Source organism: Crocuta crocuta, unplaced genomic scaffold (assembly GCF_008692635.1).
Source record: "Crocuta crocuta isolate KB4526 unplaced genomic scaffold, BGI_CrCroc_1.0 scaffold127, whole genome shotgun sequence".
Lineage (NCBI taxonomy): Eukaryota > Metazoa > Chordata > Mammalia > Carnivora > Hyaenidae > Crocuta > Crocuta crocuta.
In genome coordinates this window covers 7,732,735-7,758,807 of record NW_027532008.1, presented here as the reverse complement: position 1 = coordinate 7,758,807, position 26,073 = coordinate 7,732,735, and the positions used below count along the sequence as shown (strand labels likewise).

General features: G+C 37.4%; 1 protein-coding gene and 1 long non-coding RNA gene across 22 annotated transcripts in view; one reads left to right on the top strand and one right to left on the bottom strand.

The window, feature by feature from the left end:
• EIF4G3 (eukaryotic translation initiation factor 4 gamma 3) overlaps window positions 1–26,073 on the bottom strand; it is a 242,454-nt gene that overhangs the window by 100,756 nt on the left and 115,625 nt on the right. For 10 of the 15 annotated variants that reach the window (XM_077775599.1, XM_077775586.1, XM_077775589.1 and 7 more), the window contains 2 exons: window positions 23,075–23,183; window positions 16,143–16,982 (listed from right to left, as the gene is read on the bottom strand). In XM_077775599.1, the coding sequence (XP_077631725.1) occupies window positions 16,143–16,982; window positions 23,075–23,183 (949 nt within the window). Of the gene's footprint in view, window positions 1–15,636; window positions 16,046–16,142; window positions 16,983–23,074; window positions 23,184–26,073 lie in introns of those variants that run through there. The other 5 variants (XM_077775601.1, XM_077775587.1, XM_077775594.1 and 2 more) reach the window with 2 other exon arrangements.
• The window catches only part of LOC144241142 (uncharacterized), an 87,088-nt gene that overhangs the window by 54,772 nt on the left and 6,243 nt on the right, over window positions 1–26,073 (top strand). For 3 of the 7 annotated variants that reach the window (XR_013337973.1, XR_013337972.1, XR_013337970.1), the window contains exons 6-8: window positions 4,218–4,315; window positions 4,541–4,663; window positions 14,937–15,029. This is a non-coding gene — a long non-coding RNA (uncharacterized LOC144241142). Of the gene's footprint in view, window positions 1–4,217; window positions 4,316–4,540; window positions 4,664–6,019; window positions 6,186–11,786; window positions 11,916–14,794; window positions 14,827–14,936; window positions 15,030–15,954; window positions 16,081–26,073 lie in introns of those variants that run through there. The other 4 variants (XR_013337971.1, XR_013337974.1, XR_013337976.1 and 1 more) reach the window with 4 other exon arrangements.

Genomic DNA, 26,073 nt, shown 5'->3' with positions numbered 1-26,073 from the left:
GTTAAAAACACACATTTATATGTAACAAAGACATTCCATTCTTATTTATTTACTCCAGAAAATGACAAAATATAGCCACAACAAAAGGACCTATACACAAATGTTCATAGAACTCTGTTATAACAGCTCAAATTAGAATCAACCCAAATGTCCACCAAAAGGTGAACAAATTGTGATACATCCATAGTACATCAGTAATTTTATTATTTTAAAACATTTAAAATGTTTATTTGAGAAAGAGAGAGTGGAGGAGGGGCATGGAGAGAGGAGGAGAGAGAATCTGAACCAATCTCCATCCTGATAGCAGAAAGCCTGATGCGGGGTTTGAACTCACAAACTGAGATCGTGACCTGAGCCGAAGTCAGATGCTCAATGGACTGGGCCACGTGGTGCCCGGTATATCAATAATTTTTTTTTAAGGAATGAGCTACTAACATATGCAACAATAAGGATAGACCTACTGAGCGAAAGAAGCCATCAAAAGTTTATGCTTTGTGACTTCATTAATATAACATTCCTTTTTTATTAAAAAAATTAATGTTTACTTGTTTTTGAAACAGAGAGAAACAGAGCATGAGTAGGGGAGGGGTAAAGAGAGAGGGAGACACAGAATCAGAAGCAGGCTCTAGGTTCTGAGCTGTCAGCACAGAGCCCGACACGGGGCTTGAACCCACAAACTGTGAGATCATGGCCTGAGCCAAAGTCGATTGCTTAACTGACTGAGGTGCCCTCATTTATATAACATTCTAATAAATGTAAACTAAGTTATAGTGACAGGAAGCAGATCAGTGTTTGCCTTTGGAATGGAGGGAGGGAAGCGCAGCTCAGAGGAATTTATAAACAGGGATGAGGGAACTTTTTGGGGTGACTAATTACATTCATTACCTTGATGGTGGTAATGGTTTCTTGAGCATATATAGAGACATCAAAACTAATATAATACTGGGGCACCTGGGTGGCTCAGTCAGTTAGACATCCGACTTCAGCTCAAGTCATGATCTCGGACACGGTGGGTTCGAGCCCTGCATCGGGCTCTGTGCTGACAACTAAGAGCCTGGAGCTTATTTCAGATTCTGTGTCTCCCTCTCTCTCTGCCCCTCCCCAGCTCGTGCTCTGTCTCTCTCTCTCTCTCTCTGTCTCAAAAATAAATAAACGTTTAAAAAAAAAAACCCTACTAATATAATACTTTAAATAACATTAAATAATGTAGAGAGAGGTTAACTTTATGTGAATTACCCCTCAATAAAGGTGTTAAAATGGTCTGGGTGGTTTCTAAAAGAATTAAAACATAAGCATACACATGTATCTATTATAAATGTGCTAAAAAATTATACTGGTTTTAAAGACTTTGAAATAGCTTGTATAGTATTCATCAATTTATGAAAAGAAATAGATACTATACATCCAAATAATGGGACTCCAAGGGCTTTTTTATCATCTCCCTAACCTTTGTTGCTTTTTATCTATTTTCTTTTTTTAAATGCCAAAAGTATCAATTGAAACAAATATAAAGGTAACATACCCCTCCCCCAACTAGCTAATTCTAATGACCAGAGGTAAACAACATTAACATGCTTTGGTATACAGTCTGCAACACCTTAATGTCTCATGTGAATAGTAACAATCAAATACATGTTTATTTTAAATAGAAAACTGGAGTCATACTAAAATTTATTTTGCAAAATGCTCTATTTTCCCTTAATTTATTATGAAAATCTCTCCAGGTTATCACAAGTTCTCATTTCTATTAGCTGCACAATATTCCTGAGTACGTATGTACCATTTCCCTTGAAAGATATTTTGCTATTTTTCTTGCCAAATTTAGTTCCAGAATGGGGAAAGTAATTCACATCCTCATCACAAATACATGAGTGTTGTAGTTCCTCCCTTCCCACAGGTGCTTGATATTATAGCTAAAAAAACGGTTATTTCCACTCACTAATGAGGGTGAGCATCTTTTCTTGTTTTTAATTGGCTATTGTTCTTTCTTTTCTGTGAATTTTTAATTTTTATTATTTACTCAATCTTCTATTAGACTGTTAGCCTTTTTTTTTCTTTAAACTCATAGGTACACTACAGACAGGTTAACCTATTACATACCCATTTTCGTCTTTCTTTTTGCCAAGACAACACTCAAACTTTTCTACTGAATTCTCTCTAATGAATATGTGTTATTTTTTTCAAACAACAACAAAAAAGAGAAGGAAAAAAATTGATAATTTTAATTATTCTGAAATTAAGGTAAGAAAAGTCTTTTTTTGATAATGACACAAAAACTTATCAGTGTGCCACTTTAAAATCTAAAGGTTTTAAAACGGATTCACTTGGGGGCACCCGGGTGGCTCAGTTGGTTAAGCCTCCGACTTCGGCTCAGGTCATGATCTCATGGTTCGTGGGTTCGAGCCCCACGTCGGGCTCTGTGCTGACAGCTAGCTCAGAGCTCAGAGCCTGGAGTCTGTTTCAGATTCTGTGTCGCCCTCTCTCTCTGACCCTCCCCTGCTCACACTGTCTCTCTCTCTCTCTCTCTTAAAAATAAATGAAACATTAAAAAAATAAAATAAAAACGGATTCACTTGGATGAGGATAAATGCACTACTGGCAATCTACTTCACAGTCTATAAGACCACGTGTCTCTAATTTCCGAAGTGTATCAAAGCTAGGAAGTTAGCTTCTTCCTTTAAGGAAAATAGCAGAACCATTTCTTGCCCTACCAGCACTAAAAATTTTACCACCAACTCACTTACTGTACCTTTGCTATTCTACGCAGTGACATGGACACAACTTAAGAATCCAATGTTAGAGTTTGAGCCCTATGAAGATAAGGGCGGGATCTTCCTGGTCTCCTTTGTATATCTACCATCTAATATAGGACCCATTTGACCCATAGGAGATGCTCACTGAAAATCTGTTAATGAAATCAAAATTAAATCCAAAGTTAATGTCTGTTTGCAACAATCAACACTGTGGTTCAGTCTCCTGTTTGGTAGGAACTATTATATTATTTCCATTTTAGAGATGAGGAAAACGAAATACATTGAGGCTAACTCAACTGCCCCAACCCCAGAAAGAGTCAAGGCTAGAGCCAGAATTAAAATAAGGATGTAGCTGCAAAGCCCGTCTTCCCAACACAAACCCGTGCCTCTTAGCTCTACCTTTCTTCTGTACCTTCCCTTCTGAATTCTAATTTCAACTGCATTTTGGTTAAGGTGTCTTTTGCTTTTGCAGCTGAAGAAGATGTACAGTTAAACAAGGGAGGGTAGTGTGAAGAATACTGTTTGTCACCCTACAACACAATATGTCAAGTCATTAGGAAAATAAAATGGCAAAGTGACTTCAAGGAGAAAGTCTGCTCCCAAAAAGCTCAGCAGAAGACAACGCACTATGCAACTGTCAGCAGTAGTCAAAGATGACACCCATGAGATCAACAGCATTATTTTCTAAGTCCCTATGTTGTATTTTATTGTTCTTTGTACAGTAACTTAGGCATTTTTGTATTTTACTAAAATGCTTTTGTACTACTACAAAAATCAAAACAGACTGCAATTTAACATAAAATCTAGCACAGATGAAGATACGTCAATCACCCCAGCACAAATACATAATTTAATTAGACAACAGACTATAACACTTTCATTTACTCAAATGCTTTTCACCTCTAAATATAACACTAAGGCTTATTGTCTTGAATATGCAAAATAATGCATAAAAACCACACCTTCCCATTTGACCATCAGTGAGACCACACTGCCAGTGCTTTGCAAAAGTGCAGAGGAGTCTACTGAAACCTTAGTCTGGGGGAACCACTATGAATAATAAAACACACCTTAACAGATGTACTTTCTTATTTCTTCACCAGACATCTCTAGATGTACACGTGTCTCTCTCTCTCTGTAAGATCATGAAGTTTCCAAATATTGTGACCTGACAGAATTATATATAGGTGTTAAGAGTCAAGGAATTATCAGAATGGAAAATTTTATGAAGAAAGCTATAACGAAAAAATTAAATTCTCAGCAGGTTCTTTAGAACGGTGTAGGCTGAGAAGACAGCATCAAGGCAATAAGGGGGAAATTTATCACCTTAGCAAACAGACATGCAAAACAAAGTAAAATGAGGGAGAGATGAGGACTATCAGAGACCCTTGAGATACCTGACAGCTAACTCAAGAGTCTGGAACTTATACCTTTGAAACAACTGTCTATTTAACTCTTGGACAGATACATCCAGAAACTATTTCCTCTGGAAGACTTCACTGGAGAGTTTTCAAGAGACATCTCAAAGCAGAGAGAACTGTAATAGCTGAGGGAACAATATGGTAAGTCTATGAAATGGACTAGAACGGAAAGAGGACTGAACAGCTGGATGCATAAATAAAAGGGATGGACGGCTGGAAGGACCAGAAAGGCCACGCTGTGGGGGGGACTTCCTGAGGGTGGCTCAATTGAGGCAGAAATAAACAAGAACTAAGCTAACTGAGAACTAAGAAAACGCAGAATCATTACTTCTAAAACACGTACCCCTTATGTGTTTTCATCCACAGATACTGACCCCACTCTCGTAGCCCAGTCAGGTGTTCCATATTTGTGACATCAAAGAATGTTCCTAGAATGGCCATTAGTGTGGTGCATTCACTACCTAGCTGAGAACACCCGCTCAAACTCAGGTAAGACAGCTACTAGTAAAATAGCAAGAGTAAAATAATACATAGTTCATACATAAAATACATCAAAAGACAATGCAGTTTTTGGTTGTACCCAACACTCCTCCATGTTTGGTACTGTCCATTATGGTGTTTTTGTTGAAAACTATTTCCTAAATTTCTATGCTATTAACTTCCCTAACCTGATTCATTTCTAGCCTCAGGGTTTTTAGCATTAATTTCTTAGGCTGATGCCTCTGACAGATCCTTATATAGATGCTGGTGACATAACCACTCTCAGTCCTTTTCATTTTAAAAAAATTATAGCTTTACTGAGAAATAATTAACATACTATAAAATTCACCTTTTTATGAAGTATACAATTCAGTTGTTTATAGTTGTAATAGAAAAAGTCTGGTCTTTACATTTCCCTTTGTAGGGAAAAACTCAGTTATTTCCTACTGTGTGTTTCCTTTACTACTTAGAATGCTTTACCTCTTACACTTCTGGTCATCAAATATGTGGGTTTTTTCCCCCTATAACAAGCAATTCTCTGTGACACCAATTCGGTGTCCTACAAGCTAACTCAATGCAAACATTATCAACCTGAAGATAATGTCAGATCCCACAGTGAGAGCTCAGTTCCAGAAGACTGTTCTCCCTACCCCAACTTCATTCAGATGCATGACAAAAGCCCAGGTGACCAAATAGTATAAATAGGAGGTTCCAATGACCCCTTCTCTCCTCAGGTTTGATTAACTTCCTAGAGCAGCACACAGAACTCAGGGACTTTCTTGTATTTACCAGTTTATTAAAAGTTATGATAAAGGACCAGAATCAACAGCCAGATGAAGAGATAAACAGGGTAAGGCCTGGGAGGGTCCCAACTGCAGGTGCTTCTGTCCTTGAAATGAGCGGTACATTACTCATTTCTGCTGTGCACATGTTTGCCACCCTGGAAGCTCTCTGAACCCCACATCCCTGAGATTTTATGGAGGATTTCTCACATAGGTATGATCAAATTCTAATGCCATTTGCAGCCCCTCCTTTCTCTTATGAGAAAGCCACACTTAGGAGTGTGGCTGAAAATGCCAAACTTCTAATGATGAGTCGGTCTTTCTGCTTACCAGCCCCCACCCAGGAGCAGTCCAGGAGCCCACCTAGAATCACCTCAACAGAACAAACTGTTCTTAGTGCTATCACTTAGAAATTTATAAGGCTTTTAGGAGCCGTGTGTCATCAATGGAGGTAAAAGACGAACATTAGAACAAGAGATGCTCCTACTGTTCTTATCACTGAGTAAATTACATGAGTTTTAAGAGCTCTATGCCAGGAACAGGGGAGAAGAACCAATATATATTTTCTATTATCTCACAACAGTATGTTCACAGAGTTGTGTGACCATCACCACTATTTAACTTCAGACATTTTCATCACCCTCCAAAAGAAACCTATACCCATTAGTACTCCCTTTCCATTCTCCTCAATCCTTGGCAACTATGAATCTACTATGTGTGTCTACGAATTTGCCTACTGGACATTTCACGTAAGTGGAATCATACGGTATGTGATCTTGTGTGACTTTTTCACTTGGCATATTGTTTTCAAGGTTTATCCATGTTGTAGCTTGTATTAGTACTTCTCCCTTTTCATGGCAAAATAATATTCCATACTATATATATAAACACACACCACAATTTGTTTATCCATTCAGCAGTTGATTGACATTTAGGTTCTTTTCACTTCTGAGCTATCCTATTAATTGTTTCCCATTCCTTTTTTCTTTCTGCATTTCTTCTTAATTTTTCACTCCTGCTCTAAATAGGAAGTTAATAATGTTATTACTATCCTCTACTTAAATGCATGCCTAAAGGTTTTCAACGGTGCAGATTTTTCTTAAAATTCACTGTTCTAAGTATACCTTCTCTATTCCAAATGACAACAGAGGTCACTTTGAGATGTGTGTGGCCATTTTGGAGATTAAATGACAGACTGGGTACAAAAGATTCTACTCAAAATTAAACATACACAAGGGACTATTTTGAGGGACTTCCTATCATTTCATGCCCAGGATTTACTTAAGAACTTTTGAGATGGAATCATCTTGTTGAGTTTCTCTTCTTCGGAACACAAATTGCTAAGGACAGAGATAACGACACCCATTTATTCTGTGTAAGATTAGTACAGTTCAAAGGCAAGATCTGGTTCCTTATACTAGCTGAAAATGTAAGTATTAATAATATTAAACATTTACAGTGTGCTCACATGTCAGACGCTGTGTTAAGTGCTTTACATAGGTTACATTTTATGTTCATTACAACTTCATGAAGAAAACACTATTATCGTCTTCAAATTCTGGATGAGAAAATAGACTAAGGGGTTAAAGACACCCACCCCCAGGGTCATGGAGCTAGACAGGGGAATGGCTAAGGGCAGGAGCGCCTGACTCTGTTGCCTTCATCTTGCCCACTATACTTTACTGACAGTGTTGAGATTAACCAAATACACAACAAATAACATTCAGATCCTATGCATATATACTCAGAAGACTGCTACTATAAGTATAACAAGAAGATCTTGTGGTAAAAAGTACTTAAAAGTTTTGAAGGTGACTATGCCCCAGTGACACTCAACATCCTCAAGGGCTTAAGCAGAGATATGAAAAAGGAGTAGTAAGGCCAGATCTGTATTTTAAGGAGATGACTGCTTGCTGGAAAATGAACCTGAAGGGAGACAAAGCTGGGGCCAGATACATGAGAGGTCCTAAGGCAGTGACAGAAGCAAACTGAGAGGAGGGGACAAATTCAACAACCATATCAGGTAAAATCAGAGAAACTTGTTAAATGACTGCACATGAAAGAGGAGTAACTCAGGGAAAAAGTCCATCAACAGTGGCTTCAGGATCTTAGCTTAATTCAAGCCAGTGCCAAAAACGGAGATAAAGGAACAGGTTTAAGAATAGGTTATTAGTTCAACAGTGGATATGTTAAATCTGAGATGGCTCTAGAGTTTCCAAATGGAGCTATCAGGCAGGCAAAAGGAAATCTAAGACAGATGCTCAAAAGAGAAGTTGGGAATGGAGATGAAAATTTGGAAGCTATCTGCATATACCAATAGGAGCCATCGACCATCAGAGTAGATGAACTCAATCCTGAAGAATGTGTTGAATGACAAAAGAGAATTAGAACATGACCCAAACATAAGGGAATTTTCTTGGGTGATGGAACTGTTCTATATTTTGACTGCGGTAGTGATTACATGATTTTATTTATTTATTTAAAAAAAGTTTTTTTTTAATGTTTTATTTATTTCTGAGAGAGAGAAACAGCATGAGCAGGGGAGGGTCAGAGAGAGAGGGAGACACAGAATCAGAAGCAGGCTCCAGGCTCTGAGCTAGCTGTCAGCACAGAGCCCGACGCGAGGATCAAACCCACGAACTGTGAGATCATGACCTGAGCTGAAGTCAGACGCTTAACCGACTGAGCCACCCAGGCGCCCCAGTGATTACATGATTTTATGTCTCTCTCAAAATTCACAGAAATGAATGCTGAAAGCAGTGAGTTTAACTGCAAAGACATTATATACAGTAAATCTAAAGGGAAAACAAAGGAGAGAACGATGAGTCATGTTTCATGTGGTGCAAATACCATAAAATAGCATGCTGGGAACAGAAAGCAGATGATGTTAGTTGAATAGTGAACAGAGAAGTAGAAATGATAGACTCTTCTTGGGAAGCCTGAATGAGAAGAGCAAGAGCAAGTTCAAGTGACAGCAAAATGGACATATAGGACTGAGGAAGTATTTGTAGCATGAGATGGACTTCAGCAGATTTAGAGAAAGAAGTCTGTGGAAAGGTAGTGAATACACATGAGACTGCAAGGGACAACTAACAGACTCCGATAAAGTTGGGATAGAGACAGGTTGGTAGCTCCAGCAGAAAGCTGAAAAAGGCAGACTCAATATTCTTTTTTTTTTTTTTTACAAATAGTTTATTGTCAAATTAGTTTCCACATAACACTCAGTGCTCATCCCCACAAGTGCCCTCCTCCATGCCCATCCCTCCTCCCCCCCACATCCATCAGTCCTCAGTTTTTGTCAGCATTCAAGAGTCTCTCATGGTTTGCCTCTCTCCCTTTCCCCCACCATTTCCGCCCTTCTTCTCCCCCTTGTTCCTCCGTCAAGTTCCTCCTAATCCTCCTATACGTGCAAACATATGATATTTGTCCTTCTCTGCCTGACTTATTTCGCTCAGCATAACACCCTCAAGGTCCATCCATATTGCTACACATGGCCAGATTTCATTGTTTCTCATTGCCATGTAGTATTCCATGGTATAGATAAACCACATCTTCTTGATCCATTCATCTGTTGATGGACACTTAGGCTCTTTCCATGTTTTAGCTATTGTGGAGAGTGCTGCTATGAACATTGGGGTACATGTGCTCCTATGCATCAGCATTTCTGTATCCCTTGGGTAAATTCCTAGCAGAATGCACTCCATATTCTAAACGATGACATAAAGCCATCAGCTGAGGGTGAGGAGGGTTGGGCTGAGTACAGGATTTTATAACAGGCAAGTCATAAAACGAACGGCTGGGGGCAGAGAGTATGAATATGTAGATACATTCACAGTGGTATAATCTTGCCCAGTAGTACTCTGCCTACTAGAACTGAAGAACAGAGAAGACAGGGTATAGCTAACTAAAGTTTCTCAGAAAGAAAAGGGGGTGGGAAAACCACAGATTTTCATAAAAGGATCGCTCAGATAATCCTCCTCCTTCACCTCTGCTTAAATCTTGTACTCCTTGAATCTTACAACTCTGATAATTTTATTTAAAAAAATTTTTTTAAGAGACAGAAAGAGCTCAAGCAGGGGGGAGGGGCGCAGAGAAAGAAAGGAGAGAGGGAGAGAGGGAGAGAGTCTTAAGCAGGTTCCTTGCTCAGTGCAGAGCCTGATGTGGGGCTCATAACGATCCTGGGATAATGACCTGAACCAAAATCAAGAGTCGACTTGGATACTCAATCAACTGAGCCACCCAGGAACCTCTGATCATGTTACTTAAATACTAAAACCAGCTGCCTCTCCAGCATTCCTTTCCCTGCTTGATTACTTTTATATCACTTAAAACACTCCAATATACGGGGTGGGACATCTGGCTGGCTTACTCAGTGGAGCATGCGATTCTTGATCTCACAGTTGTGGGTTCCAGCCCCACATGGGGTATAGAGATTACTTAAAAATAAAATCTCAAAAAATAAAAAATAAAAAAACAAAAAACACCCAACAACTTTCTAGGATACTACTAGGGCAGAGATCTCCGGATTCCTCACTGATGAAGCCACAGTGCCAGAACAATGACTGACTCATAGTAGATGCTCAGTAACTATTTGTGGCTGAAACAGGTGGGTTTCCACATCTCCCTTTGAACCTGGGTCACATGTATAAATTTAAAATCCCTAAATCCCCAAATGTCGAAAGAACTTTATAGCAAGAAGTAAAGAATGTCAGAAAGAATAACACAAATGCGAGGTAAAGAAAGGCTTTACCTCATAGGCTCTTCCTATGACCCCAAGAAACCTAACTTAGCATTCAATGGCTTATTTTTTGTATTGGCAAATGAGGAATAATTTTATCCCAGGAATAACCGCTTAAATCATAAGAGACTAATGCCTGAGAAAAGGCTTTTTTGTAAACATAAAAAAAGTAACATGACTTTATTATGACTGCAACAAAATTAGCAGGTATTGTTAATACACAGCACTGGATACATGGAGAAAAGACATATATTGAAAAAAATGTATTTTGGACATTTTTTCTGCATTAGTATGGAAAATTGTGTCAAAGGTATTAGAGGGGCACCTGGGTGGCTCAGCCAGTTAAGCGTCCAACTTCAGCTCAGGTCATGATCTCATGAATCCTGAGTTCAAGCCCCGCATCCTGTGGAGCCTGCTTCAGATCCTCTGTCCCCCTCTGTTTACTGTTTATAAACATTAAAAAAATTAAAAAAAAAAAAAGATATTAGGAACAGATCTCAAGACAACTAGTTGTGTGCCCGGTGAAGACTGGCACTGAAAAAAGAAAAAGCTTTTAGCAAGATTAAGTTTTCCTAGAGAGAGCCCTCTTTTACCTGACAGAGAACAGAATTCCCCTACCCTGTATCAACTACCCTTTCTGGAAGTAGGTAAGTATAATGGTTTCTTTTGGAAGAAAGTGAATAAGCCTGGGGGAAAGTGGGCTAAATTCTGAAAAAAGAATTCATGTCTATTCACAGAGATATGTATGACTTAGTTAATTATCTAAGGAATGAAACTTTGAGACTCATGTTGCAAACAAATGAACTACTGTAAACAATAGGAAAGTGTATGCCACATGAAGATGAGGGATTGTACAAGAGAGTTGCCAGACTTGCTTGGCACTTGAGTCTGTTAGTATGCTCCACTGCTGGGTGTCTGGGCTCATTCAGTAGCATACAGAAGAAGCTGACCCAGCACCAGTACTTTCCAGGGAATGCTTAAGATTTCACTGTGGAGGGCAATAAGAAAGTAGGAATCACATGGCAGAAATGTACTTTTCAGGCAGTTCTGTTTCAAATATTTTTAAAGTCAAGGTGGGGAAAGTCAATCCTTGTAATTTACATATCCCTAAGGATCACTCAAACACAAGCCTCCAAAAAGGGCAGTCAAAAGTCCTTGTTTTAAAGATTGCTCCACTGGATTTAATAGGTAACATGAAACTAGGAACATGTAAGTCATGTTCATAAGGCTTCAGAACATATTTCTCTAGAGGAATGCGAGAAATTATAAGGGTGTAGATTAAGACAAGGATTAGGCTTGTGGGACATCTAATCACTGGTGATCTGGTTTTGAGTCTACAACAAGATATTCCAGGGATATTTCAAAATACTTCTCAGAAGGTATAAATTGAGCAAAGGCAAGAATCAGTTTCAAATTCCTTATTTTTGGTGCTGACCTTCAGATCATGGTTTTAAACATTATCTTTTTAGGTTTAGTCTACCCAAACCTTAAGGCTTACCTTAAGGCTTTTATTTCTTTGGTTTTATGCTTACTTAGGTTTTATTTCTTAAAATACTGTGAATAAGGGCACCTGGGTGACTCAGCTGGTTAAGCATCCAACTTTTGGTTTCAGCTCAGGTCCTGGTCTCACGGTTTCATGGGATGGAGCCCCACGTCGGGCCCTATGCCAATGGTGCAGAGTCTGCTTCGGATTCTCTTTCTCCCTCTTTCTCTTCCCATCCCCCACTGGCACGGTCTCTGTCTCTCTCCCTCTCAGAATAAATAAATAAACTTAAAAAAAAAAAAAAAAGTACAGTATGGTGAATATCCTAACAGGTGAAAGTAAATCCAGGATCATTACCAAAACATTTTTTTTCCCTTGTGCGCTGCTTTTGTATTGAAGTCAATCAAAAAGAAAAGAGAGAACAGCAATGTCACTGGCTACATGGATCAGTATTTTTGTAACACCTTCCAAAACATACAAATCTCCATTTGAAAAATAAATCTCTTGTCTTGCAACTTACAGAATCTGGAAACCATCCCTCAACCTTAGGTGAGCTTACAGGAACGTAAAGTAAACTACTGGAAGCCAGATAAATAAGTTCAGTTGTTGTTACGGCTATGGCCACTATACTACAGAGGATGTAGGATGCTATGAGAGGCTCTATAATAAAGGAGTTTATATATATTTTTTTATTTTTATTTTTTTAAATTTATTATTTCTAGGAGAGAGAGAGAGACAGCGTGAGCAGGGGAGGGTCAGAGAGAGAGGGAGTCACAGACTGAAACAGGCTCCAGGCTCCGAGCTGGCAGTCAGCACAGAGCCCGACGCGGGGCTCGAACCCACGAACGTGAGATCATGACCTAAGCGAAAGTCGGACGCCCAACCGACTAAGCCACCCAGGCACCCCAAAGGAGTTTATATTTTAACATTAATGTCAGAGACAGAAGATCTTGGATGACAGCAAAGTGAGGATCTAGAATTAAGATTCTCACAAAAAGCCCTGACATGCCTAACAGAGTGACAGCCTCAGTGAAAAGGTAGCTAAAAGTATAAAAGAGAACAAAAGACACCAGTGAATCAACACAGAGAACTGACAAGGAAGGAAATTTGGTCTCACCTACATGGAAAGGGACTGCTGTCATTCTGAAAAACAGTATCCAGGGAATGCCTTCATACTTTGCTTGGGATATGAAAGGAGATTTTGAAAATTAAACACAGATTAAGGTCCAGCTAATGCTCTCCTCAAGGCATGTGGTAAATAAAGCAAACACAAAACAGCTTTGGGAGGACTTGCCCACAATGTACATAGAGTAACGTTTAGCTGAAGATGAGTTCATAAAACAAGTGTATAAAATATATGAAGAAACAATGTACTATGAGCAAGAGCCAGAAGACACAATAAATTGAAAGATTAAAAACCTCCCTTGGCCATAGGAATCTCAACTAATAGTTTTTTTTTTTTTAAATTTTTTAAATGTTTTATTTATTTTTGAGAGACAGAGACAGTGTGAGCAGGGGAGGGTCAGAGAGAGAGGGAGGTACAGAATCTGAAACAGGCGCCAGGCTCTGAGCTAGCTGTCAGCACAGAGCCCAACGCGGGGCCTGAACCCACGAATCGTGAGATCATGATCTGAGCTGAAGTCAGACACTCAACCGACTGAGCCACCCAGGTACCCCTCAACTAATAGTTTTATATCAAACAGGGTAATAAAAAACCCCTCACTATTATTTTCAAAAATGGAAAAGTTCATGTCAAATAATATGCATGTTACACAGCACATGCATTCTGGAAATTATATAAAAATGAATTCCTGGATGATGAGTGGGGAGTGTTTTACCACAAGTTCTGAAACTTTCTTTTCTTACCTCACAGGTAAGAAACCATTAATAAAAATCCTAAGTCTTTAAGAAATATCCAATTAATGCAGATTTCTATACATTGAATGATTGAAGTATTGTATAAACTAAGTAATCAAAAGTCTGGTCCATCTCTGAGGCTTTTCAGAGTACATTGAGCATAAACACAATTCTCATTTCACCTTGCTTTTCACCTAAGCATCCAGAATTGCTCTGTTTTGCTCCAGTCAGAAATAGGATCTAGAATAGTTACAAGAAACTGTTTTCCAGCAGACAAGGGACCATATCCCTAATGTCTGGACGTCACTGCACTAAACAGGCATTACTATTCCAACTACTGTGTATTTTTATGTACCACAACTGTCAAAAGCAAATGAGTTGAAGCCAGCGTTAAAGTGTTTCATCCTCAGGCAGACACAGTAAGAGCTACTCTCAAAAGGCAATAACAAGACTGATATCCACATCAAACTGTTATGATTTCCTCATCTCTTAACATAAACAAGGCACTAAATAAGTAAGTGCTAAGAAGACTGTAATTCTTAAGAACAGGACAACTTCAAGTGGATACATCTCTAAGAATGATTTAAAGTTTTAATGTTAATTTTTATGGCAATAACAGTAAAAATATTTGTATAGGAATGAGAGAGCCAGGAAAGTTTCTGGTAGCTTTATAGTTTTTAAAATGCTAGAGTTACATGGGTTTTTCAGGTTCATTCACTTTGAATTTTGATGCGTGTCAGAAATGAAAGGATGTTACAGCACTTCTAGTCATTTTACGATATATTTACACAGTAAAAAAAAAAATCATCATACTAGAAAAAAATGCCAGGACACTTTACTTCCTGACACCAACCTCTACCCTCCCCCCTTATCATGCAAAGAGAGTTCTTTCTTTTCTACCTATCCCCTGGTTTAGTGCTGAAGTATCTATTCATTTACCAAGCTGCTAGTGAGTGATTTGTATTACTAACTCCAAGGGTATTTGCATTTCAAAAAAAAAAAAAAACCCATGATATGAAAATTAATTACCCTAAAATCTGTTTGTCTGTCCATGTACACCTGAGGACTGACTTGCCATCTACCTGACATACTGCTTAAAGAAAAAAAGAAAAATCAATGTCAGGAATGAGTAGAAGTATGAGTTTGGTGTGAGCTTTCTTTATTTATTTCAGGTCTCAGGTATGGTTTGTATCTCCGACTTTTACTCCCTAATGATTATTTTGTTTTTCTTTCTGTCATTTGTTTTGATTTTTTTTTTTTCTTAAACACTTGTCTTCAAGGAGCTTCTCCTGGGAGTTAAGCTCACACTTGGGTAAGTGAAAGGAAACAATTAAGGATGGAACAAATCATCATTCTCCAACAAATAAGTGTTCTTTGGGGGGCATTCACCTATAGCGACATGAAAACTTTTTTGTCACGAAGCCCAGGTCATCACCCCAGTAAGGAAGAACGTTCCCAGAACGGCGAGGACTCTGAACACTGATGCGAATGGAGGCCAGTCTGCTGAGCAAACAGGTGATATACATTTACTCCTCGTCCCAAATGCTGCACAGTGTTTGCTGTAGTGCTGCGGTCACTCTGTTCAACTAGATGTTCTACTGTTCCAACGAACCAGATGTCTCTCATTAACATTCATAGGGAAAATGCCTCAAGTAGTGAGATGCGTGAGAAAGCTGTATCTTAAAAGGATCAGGTTGTTGATTACGTTTCCCTACCCATACACAGCTCAAAATAGACAATAAATACCAAGCATGCTGATGACTAGCATTTCCACTGCTGGGGGAGCACTCATTTGTCAAACTGTGTAATTTAACCTGAGAGGTATGCCAAGAGCCAATCACACTGCGTGGGGCACCACTGTGCCAGAGGGGCTGTGCTGACTTGCTAAAAGCCAGATTACTGTGGCCTACTGACTCTAGTTGATAAGCCTCAGATAATTTTTTTATTATGATTATAAAAATCCAATGATTAATTACTAAGATCCTAGGTGATGCTACATTAAATAATTTTGAATTGGGAAGCATAAAATACTTTAATGATACAATAATGATAAAATTAGTATCATAGGAAAAAATGAAACCTTTAAAGGAAAAAATGAAGAGCATTAAACTTCCCTGCAAGGTAATCAGAGAGGGCACTTTTATTTTTCAGAACTAGTTATAAACTTTGACATTCTGATTGTTACTTTTCTAATTACAAGATTAAAGAAGAGGCGAGTTCCTTACAGATTGATCGGGCTTCAAAATTTTGAGAAGACAGGATTAGGGACTACAGAGTAGAATGCTTGTTTTAATTGGTTTCCAGCCCCAAAGCTACAAAATTAACCACTGAGGAACTGACTCATATGAACGAGGCAAAAAAAACTAAAAACAAAAAACGCATGTACGGTGACATATACTTGGAGGCATTTTGTATATTTGAAATTTCATTTGCATTTTAGACCATGGAGTGACTCTTTTGCAGGCTGCACTAAAACATAAACACACCATTGAAGAAATAGGACTACGAATTTCAGCATTCATTTGATGTTTCTGGAAATCAAGGAAAGTAGCCAATTAAAAATAACTCAAACACAGCTTCTTTTTCATGTTCAGCAAGCATAAAATAATCAATGGCACAACAGCTTACCTGGGCTGGGGCTCTTTCGTGAACTTAGGTTCTGAGAATCCACAATCTCTTCTGTTTGCCCATCTGCTTCTACCTCTAGTTTGTTCTGAATCTCTTTTGCATCTTCACTAAGGCAAGTTCTTACACTCTCGTCCTCTTCTAAGACCCTCGGGACTGCAGTGGGAACACCGGCCATACTAACATTAGTGGCAGCAGCAGGAACAATGGCTGGTGTGGGAGGAGGAGGAGCTGGAGGAGTTGGAGGAGATGGAGAAAAGGAAGGAACTGTGGAAGGGGTAATGGGAGCTGGGACACACTCCACTTTCACTTCTTCTGGGGCATTTTCGAGAATCTCCAATTCAAGAGTCAATGGCAACACCTCTTGTTTTACTATGTCCACAATGCTCTCCGTAGCTGGTAATTTTTCACTAACTCCATTCATTTCATTAATTAGGTTAGTACTAGAAATCAGTGGAATATCATTAGGTGCTACATTACAAGATTTCTTGCATATATCATCATCAACTACATCTGTTGGTGATGGATCTGATGTCTCTGTGCAAGACGTGGGGCTGGGTACAGGAACTGTGTCTTCTTTTGAGGAAGAGAGTTCACACCTGTCATCTACAGCAGTGGCGAATATTGGCTGGCTACTAAGAGCAGCAGAGGTGGGGGAAGCAATGGTACTTCGAGCAAGTGGAGAAACAGTGGTAGGTGATGGAGGCAGAGGAAGCTCTGGCACAGATTCTACCGCAGTAGGCTCCGACGTCTGGCCTGCTTGTTCTTTCTTCTCTCCACTAAAGACGAGCCTAAGGACTGGGGAAGGAGACTTTAACACTGGATCTGGTTTTGGCTTCTCTTCTGTAGAAGAAAAAACAAGAGTTTAAGAATCAGAGATTATACTGTATCATTTTGGGCCAGTTCTTTTCATCTCTTACCCGAAATCAAGGGCAAAAGAAGACACCTCAAAATATTAGACTTATACTGCCACTCCAGAAACACTGTCATATTTTCTAGTTATACCCAGTGTTACTTGGTCATCAATATACAGTTTAGAGTAAAAGAATCAATGAGCCAAATAATTATATCAAGAACATAATGGAAAAGTTCATCAAAGCAAGCAAAGCCATTCAGGAAATGGGGAAGAGGCTTTCTTTTAAAGTAGAGACCTTTATTTCTACCGTATCTTGCTCCCAATAGGAGAGTTTTTACCAAGTATACACTACAGAGGCAAAACATCTCAGATAAAATTTTTATAGATTGCTATTTTTTATTATTTCAGCATTTAGGAGAATTTTTGTAAAGAATGTGTATTACTTGTATAAAAATCTATGTTTTAAGAGAAGCTATCATGGTGTCATTTATTATCAATGCAATTATTATCTACGAAATCAAGTTCCTGAATATAAAAATTCATTTAGAAATTCAGCCAATTTTCATTTTTTGAAAGAAACATATTTAACCAGAAATAACACGGAAATAAAAAAATGAATATTTCATCTTGTAAGAATTCAAGGAAAAGCCAAAGTTGATATTCAGAAAATCAAGCCCAATAAAAAAGAACATAATAAATACATATGAAATAGTTGAGAATTTTTGAAATGTGTCTGTATATAGATGCAAGAAAGAGAGAGAGGGAAAGATAAATCGATAATCATAATAAGGATACCATAAACATGTAAAAAACTGTAATTCATGAAAATTTCCATATTCTAAACTTTCGGGTAAACTGATAGGGGATTCATCCCTGGGAGGATAAAGCCAGAGGAGATTGAGACTGTGTTCCAGCCTTGTGCTTCTGTAGCATGACAAACAGGCTCCATCAGAAAAACAGATATTTAGGAGGAGTATATTCCTCAAATGCAAACAAAAATTTTAAGTCCTACTAAAAGACCATCTAAACTGAAATGAACTTTACTTTCTCAGCCAGAAATCTTTACCCATCAGGGAAAATGAGTCCCTAGGATAAGTTACTGTACTTAAGTACGCCTGTCAAAGAAAATACACTGTTATTCACAAAAGCACGTGGTAAATGTGACCATTAGGTTTTAAGGGTAACTCATTCAATGCAACTACTTTTGCTGGCCTTAAAATTCATTTTAATTTACAGGTACAGAGATCAGTGATTTTTAAATTGAACTCTATTTACTACAGAGGAGAAATAAGATCATTAGGCTCTGTCAAATCTCTCAGACTAAGTTATCAGGGTAAGAGAAAAAAATATTTCCCCAAAATTTGTCTATGTATTACATACGTGTGAAACACATATAAATGAATACACATTTATTAAAATACTGCTCATGAAAATAATTGCCAACTCACTGGAGTAACTGCTACATGGGTCATCCAGATTAAATTATAACACTGTGAAAGCACATCAGAATAACACCCTTTATGACCACTGAATGAAACCTAGCTACAGAAAATTAAACATTCTCACATTAATAATTTAGTAAGAGTATGTCAATTCTATTATTAATTTTGAAAAATAGAATTTCTCATACTAAAAGCAAGAACAGAACTAGGACTGAAATTTCTATGTACGCTTGAGAAGTATCTAAAACGAAGAAAATTAGATGGGACGACTGGTTGGCTCAGTTGGTTAAGCATCTGACTTTGGTTGGGGTCATGAACTCACAGTTTGTGAGTCTGAGCCCTGCATCTGGCTCTTGTGCCTCAGAGCCTGGAACCTGCTTCAGATTCTGTGTTTCCTTCTCTCTCTGTCTCTCCTCCATTCACACACTCTCTCTCTCTCAAAAATAAAGATTGAAAAAAAATTTTAAATAAAAAAATGAAGAAAATTAGAAACAAAAAGAACTTATTTGGAGAGTTCCGCATTCTGAAATAAAACTCCTTTAATTCACTCAGGTTTCGATACAGAAAGCTGAAAACTATATGATAGTAAATACAGAACACTGATTTTATCTCAGAACTTTCATTATTAAGAGTATGCTTTACAGAGCCATGATAGTATGAAATCTAATATACTGCATTAAAAACATTTATATCATTTGGCTGTCTTAGGAAACTGTAGAAATTCCATATTTAAAAAAATATTTTTAAAGAAATAATCATGCAAAAGGGAGCAAAGATAGAGGTTTGGAATATTTAAGGATATTTATATTAACACTATAACAGCAACAAAAGAGAGATAAGGAGACTAAATGTCTAACATAAGGAATTTATTAAACAAATAATAGCCTGGGCAATATAATGATCTATTATGCAATCATTTAAAATAGGCTTTTAGGAGTGCCTGGGTAGCTCAGTCGGTTAAGCACCCAACTCTTGATTTAGGCTCAGGTCAGGATTTCACGTTCTGTGAGATCAAGCCATTTCTGGGCTCTGCACTGAGCTTGGGAGTCTCCCTCTCTCTGCCTTTCCTCTACTTGTGGGCACATGAATGTGCACTCTCTCAAATGAATAAAAATTTTAATATAAATAAATAAATAATAAAATAGGCTTTTATGGAAGGTTGTTTATAATAAAAGATATGTTTTTTAAAAAGCAGGGTATAAAACTGTATGTAGAACATAAACATAATTTGGTAATTAAAAAAAATATAGGGGCACCTGGGTGGCTCAGTCGGTTAAGGTTTCGACTTCGACTCAGGTCATGATCTCACAGTTTGCAGGTTCGAGCCCTNGATAAATGCCAAAGTACTTAGGTGAGGTATCCTAGTATATGCAATTTACTTTCAGATTGTTCAGGAAAAAAAAAAAATATATATATATATATATACTACTAAAATATGCATATGCACATGGGAAAAGTCTCTATGTATCCATAGTTTCTACAATGAATGCAATGGAACCAACTGTCTAGATGGGTGCTTTTTGGTTGTCATGAGCCTCACATAACTGAAAAGATGCTACTATCGTTTAATGGGCAGAGACCAGGAATGGTAAGCATCCTGCAACTTGAAGGATGTGACAGTGAACAGCCCTGTCCTAAACTCCAGGAGGCCCCAATTGAACTACATTGCTATAAGTGGTTGAATTACAATAGAATATCATTCACTGAATACCTACTCTATACTAAGTGCTTTCAAAAGGCACTAAAACAAAGACTAAGGCACAAAAAATTTTATTTGTATTACACTGTTCATATCTGAACGTACTTACTCAAACCATGTCAAAGAACAATCATTCAAGCTGTGTCCATACATCATCAACACCAACTGATGATTTTAATTCATTCAACCATCAATGGTTGTCTCTCTACAAACCAAGGTGAGTTCTTCCCTGTATCTTTCATATCTTTATAAAGCACCAAACAAATGGGAAATGTCCCAATTTGGTGTTCATGTAACCATGTCAGCTATTCATATCAAAACCTCTGAGGAAACCGAAGTCTAATAATGATATTGAACATTTACTAAACACTCAGCAGTAGGAACTGGGTCAAATACCACATGTACATAGTGTCCTTTAATTCCTATAACCACCGCTGGGGTAGAAAGTATTATGTTCCTATTTTACAGATTGGGAAATGGAATGTTCTACAGATTAAGTCATATGTCCAGAGTCATGTAACTGGAGAGGGCTGGAACTTGAAAATGATTCCAAATCCCACATTTTTCCAATTGAGGAAAAAGAACAGTTTATGGAAAAAAGTATCTAGGTATATCAAGCTGGTATAAGACTTTGGGGCTAACATGAGATTCTATTACCCAACGTAAACCCACAGTAATGACATTTTCATGGAGAGAAAAACCAACTGACTACAGAATGCAGAATCTATTATTTTTGAAAGTGATCTATCAATCTTTGAAAATAAGATTTTTTTTTTGCATCCTACTTTAATTTCAAATGGAGCCTACAGTTAAGAAGAAAATTTTAAAAATGTTAACTATAAAAAAATTCTCTGAAAACTGAGGGCCTCTTTCTAATGTTATTTGATTATATACATTTGGTTTAAAAATTACTCTGCAAACTATTCTATATATTGGCAAGCTATGGGTACAATTAGAAATGGATTATTAGAGGGGCGCCTGGGTGGCTCAGCTGGTTAAGAGTCTGACTTCGAGTCAGGTCATGATCTCATGGTGCGTGGGTTCGAGACCCGTGTCTGGCTCTGTGCTGACAGCTAGCTCAGAGACTGGAGTCAGCTTCAGGTTCTGTGTCTCCCTCTCTCTGACCCTTCCCTGCTCATGCTGTCTCTGTCTCTCTCTCAGAAATAAATAAAACATTAGGGAAAAAAAATGGAATATTAGAAATAAGTGATTTTTCTGGAAAATAATTGGTAATAAGAATGAGATGGCAATAGTCCCCCAAAGAGTTATTTATAAGTACTACAAAATATACTTAAAATTCAAGTTTTTCTTCCCATCAAGGTAAACTAAAACAGTTTCAATCCACTCATTTATATCAAACATCAATCTGAAATGTTTACTATTCAAAGTCCCACTAAGCATAAAAAACCAGGAGAAAACCAGTAATTCTGCATTCTTCCTTATGGAAAGAAATCAAGGCATAAATATGACAAAGTGAAGGTGTTTAAAATTTAAAAATTGTAGCAGGACAGAGCTATCATCATTAAGACATCTTATGAATTCTTTATATCGTGGCCCAGCTGAAGTTTTCATAGAGGACAGGTATGCTTTGAGACCTCTTTTGATGGTTAAGTATTCAATATGCTTAATTCTAACTAGCAAAGGGATTACAACTCTGAAAAACTAATACAGTTTTGAAGAGAATACCCTGGAAATTCTTTTCTACTCAGATAAAAACATTCTGATTCTTGGCTCAAAAATGCTCTATCACTAGAGATAGAAAGTGGTCTTCCATAATACCTACAAAGTACATTCCTGCAAGATGAATGGCTTTCATATTAAAAAGTTTAACTCTAAGCATGCATGTCTATCTCTGAACACTGCCAAAAGAAGCATCTGAGAGAGTAACTTTCAGAAGCATGCCAGATTAGGGTTTAATACCTGTATTTTGGCTTAGAAAATTTATTAAATAAAATACAGGACATGTCTCTGGTCAAGTTTACTAGGTTTCTTAATACTTGCAGTCCAGTAAAAAAATCAATAATATTAAATACCAGTACTTAGGTTATGTGCCAATTCCCAAGTACTTTTTAAGGCATAATTTTTTAGAAAGTATATTTAGCAACAGCCAGCTATCAAGGGAGGAATGAATAATTTAAAAAGTTAGAAATCACTTGTAATTTCCACTTATTCTTGGAATGAAGTCAGAAATATCATCAAAGCATGCTCAATATCACCTGCTTTCTCCTATGCCTAATCACACACAACTGTTTCCCAATTTTGCTTAAGGTCAACCTAAATCCAACTCACCAAGAAACAAAGACTGTGATCTCTCATTTTTTGACATGAAACTTCCCTTACAGCCTTCTATTTGTAATCCAAAAGGCAATATGTATACTTATTTCAACAAACATTTTACACTTCATATTCAAGGTAAACAGGAGTAGAGACCCTGGTTTAATTGAGATCCATAGCATAATGACTCATCAAGACCGAATACTAGTGCATGACAGAGCTAGGATAAACTCAGCACGATAGAACTGAGGCTACAGAGACAAACTTCTGAGAAATACTTCATATTTTGAAAAATAGCAAGATACAAAAGAATATGTTAAATATATAAATAAAACCGTGTTATTCTTAAAAAGCAATACATACTTCGATTTATTTCCCTAACATTGTTTTCCCTTCACAAAAAAAATGAAACAAAACAAAAAAACCTAACAGATCCAGGCAACCAAGTTTTGACCTGTAAATAAATAGTGAGGCATTAATAAAATACAGGAAAAATTCTACTAATCAACCCTACTTTACCTTCCTAATGGTAGAACACTTTGATATTCCATGTCAATGTTTTGTTTAGTATCTAAGTAAACTCAGATGTTTCACTCTTACCCTTAAATGCTGAGGGGAATGTAATTCATATAAAAAAGAGGGAAGAAAACAGTTATACACAAACCTTGCTTCTGGTCGCTAGTTGCAGTGACAGGGGTACTGGCAGCCAGATGAGCGCTCTCCACGGTCCCATAAACCAGAGGGCTGTGCTCAGGGACCTGGCTGGACAGCTGCTGGGATTTGAAGTACAAAAAAGGGTGATAATGAGCGTGCGAACATAAAAACTAGCAACATGGAACCCAAGCAAGTGGAGAAGACAGAGTGGGGCAGGAGATCACAAAATTTAAAACAAAACAAAACAAAATAAAACAAAAGGAAAGCAAGGAAAAAAATACATAGGCCAGTTTAATAATTCAAAAAGTACAGAAAACAGGAAGAAAAGTAAAGAGGCAGCAGGAAAGGGGAAGGAAAAGAGATGATTACTATTAACCACAGCAAGAGAAGAAAGCACAAAAATCATTAGTATAAACTGCATTCTCCAGGGTTCCTTCTAAGAAACAACTGACTTTTTTCCACCCAATAGCAGACATCACATCTAAGAGGTAATTTAATCTCCTTCCAAAGAGCAAAGGGATCCAGGCAACTTCACTTACAAACTACCTAGCAAAGTGGTTCGTTCACCTGACCAAAGCTGGACAAGTTATGATGTTTTAAAACTAGTCACCAATTCGAGAAAACAATACCGAAGAGTGAATTTTGTCATATAATCACACAGGTGATATGTAACTTCTAAGTATCTAAGGCATTTTCACTTTAAAATGTCTTTAGATTCTGGTGAAGGATACTATCTTTTCAGAGTCAGAAATCTGGGTAAAATATCTTGTTATTCAGAACTAAAAGTAAATTTCATTTTCACCCAACCACTTCTCTGGAATCAGAAGTGGCCATCAAAATCCTAGCAGAGTAGGTTGAAAAAGTTGCAGCCATCGTTCAACTTAGAGGAAACGAGAATAACAGAAGAAAGGACAAAAACACTCATTCTACATCAGTTTCCCAGCAAGCATTTGTTCTGGATTTGAGGGTTACACAAATGCCACAAAACAAAGCAGTGTCTCTCCTCAGAGATCTAAGGTCATTTTTTTTTTTTTTTTTTGGTAGCTAAAATCTCCTACACTGAATTCTATCAGAGCTACCAGAGCAGAGTCCCTACACAATTCTGATTCTCAGTGTGTGCATGTGCGTGTGTGTTTTAGACACGAGGGGAAATTAAGGGTATGAATGAATATGGGGTGGGTAGGACCACATAAAACAGTTAATAAAAAATATTTTCAAATTTCTAAGTCTCATTTAGAATAGGAATATAAAATAAAATAATCTGTTCAGATACATACCATTTATCATATGTCATTTAAGTAACAATGCTTTCAGAATGTACAACATGATGGGGTGCCTGGGTGGCTCAGTCGGTTAAGCGTCCGACTTCAGCTCAGGTCATGATCTCACGGTTTGTGGGTTCGAGCCCCCGTGTCGGGCTCTGTGCTGACAGCTAGTTCAGAGCCTGGAGCCTGTTTCAGATTCTGTATCTCCCTCTCTCTCTCTCTGACCCTCCCCTGCTCATGCTGTCTCTCTCTCTCTCTCTCTCTCAGAAATAAACAAAACATTAAAAAAAAAAAAAAGAATGTACAACATGCAACTTATATTTGATTTTATCTGTGCAATACAGAATAACAGACAGGAATGCAAAAAATACTATTACTTTATCTATTCATTAGATCATGAGAGTGCTCATCATATTCCACAATTATTTCTAAATGAACACTACTAAAATTATATTTCCGTATATAAAAAAAATGAAGACAGTTATAGTTTTCACTTCGAATCGTGGAAAAATAAGTGAAAAGTACTACCATGATTATTCTACTCTGAATCCTTAGTACTGGTGGAGAAAACATTGTTATTAAAACTCAAAAATTAGGACCACTTCATAGCTATAAATGAAAATACAGACTTAGTTCAATTCTAAGGCTGAAAATAGCTCTAGAACAAAGGACTCTACATTAGTTAGCATTTTTTAAACAGGAAAGAAAGACCTGTAAATTTTACCATTTACCTAAAAGGAAGAAAATATTAACTCCAGTTACCTAGGAAATTAATAACCCAAAAAATGGGTAATTGTTAAAACTAGGTCACCAAAATGACATCTATACATAAGATGAAATATTTAAGACAGTAAAAGGCTACTGATACCTATAAATTTGTACTGATCACAGAGTTTTTCAAGCTCAGATTAAAATATCTTTAATATATTAAAGAGACAACTGCATAGACATTTTATGATCAACAAAGTCCTAGGAAGATTTTATGTATAAGCATTTATAAGAAAGGACTGAGGTAAACCTGTTGGTTAAATCACAGTTCCAAATCTCAATATTCAGTACAGGGTTCTAGAACCACAAAGTGCTAGGAAAGGGACCTCTCAGTTTCATCAGCTGTAAAATGCAAAAGAACTGAATAAAGATCTTAAAGTCCTTGCACCTTTAACATTCTCTAAGGCTCTGAAAGCATCAAGAAAATGAAATTCACATCAATACAATTCAATACTCTCACCTTGTTTTAGATTAATTTTAATTAAGAATAATCTCAAAAGTTTAGCTTAACCTCTAATTTCATACCTTTTCCCTAATGAAATAACTACAAAAAGTCTTCACTTATAGTGTTGACTAATTAGAGTAAGGGACAGATAGATATCCCCTTTTCCTCCCCTATTCCTCATAATGTGGGAGGTGGGGAGGCGTTGCTTAATGGCAATCTCCCAAGAGGGGTCTTGCTAAGCAAGCTTTTATTTTTTTAAAATGCTGAGGCACCTGAGTGGCTTAGTGGGTTTAGCACCTGACTTCAGCTCAGGTCATGATCTCATGGTGTGACTTAGAGCCCTGTGTCTGGCTCTGTGCTGACAGGTCAGAGCCTGTAGCCTGCTTTGGACCCTAATGGAGACAGACCTGATGAAATCAACAACCCTGCTCTATAATTCTAAACAGGATCCCCTAACTGTTCATTTTATTTATTTATTTATTTAATTAATTAATTTATTTATTTATTTATCCCAGTAAAAATCATAATGGA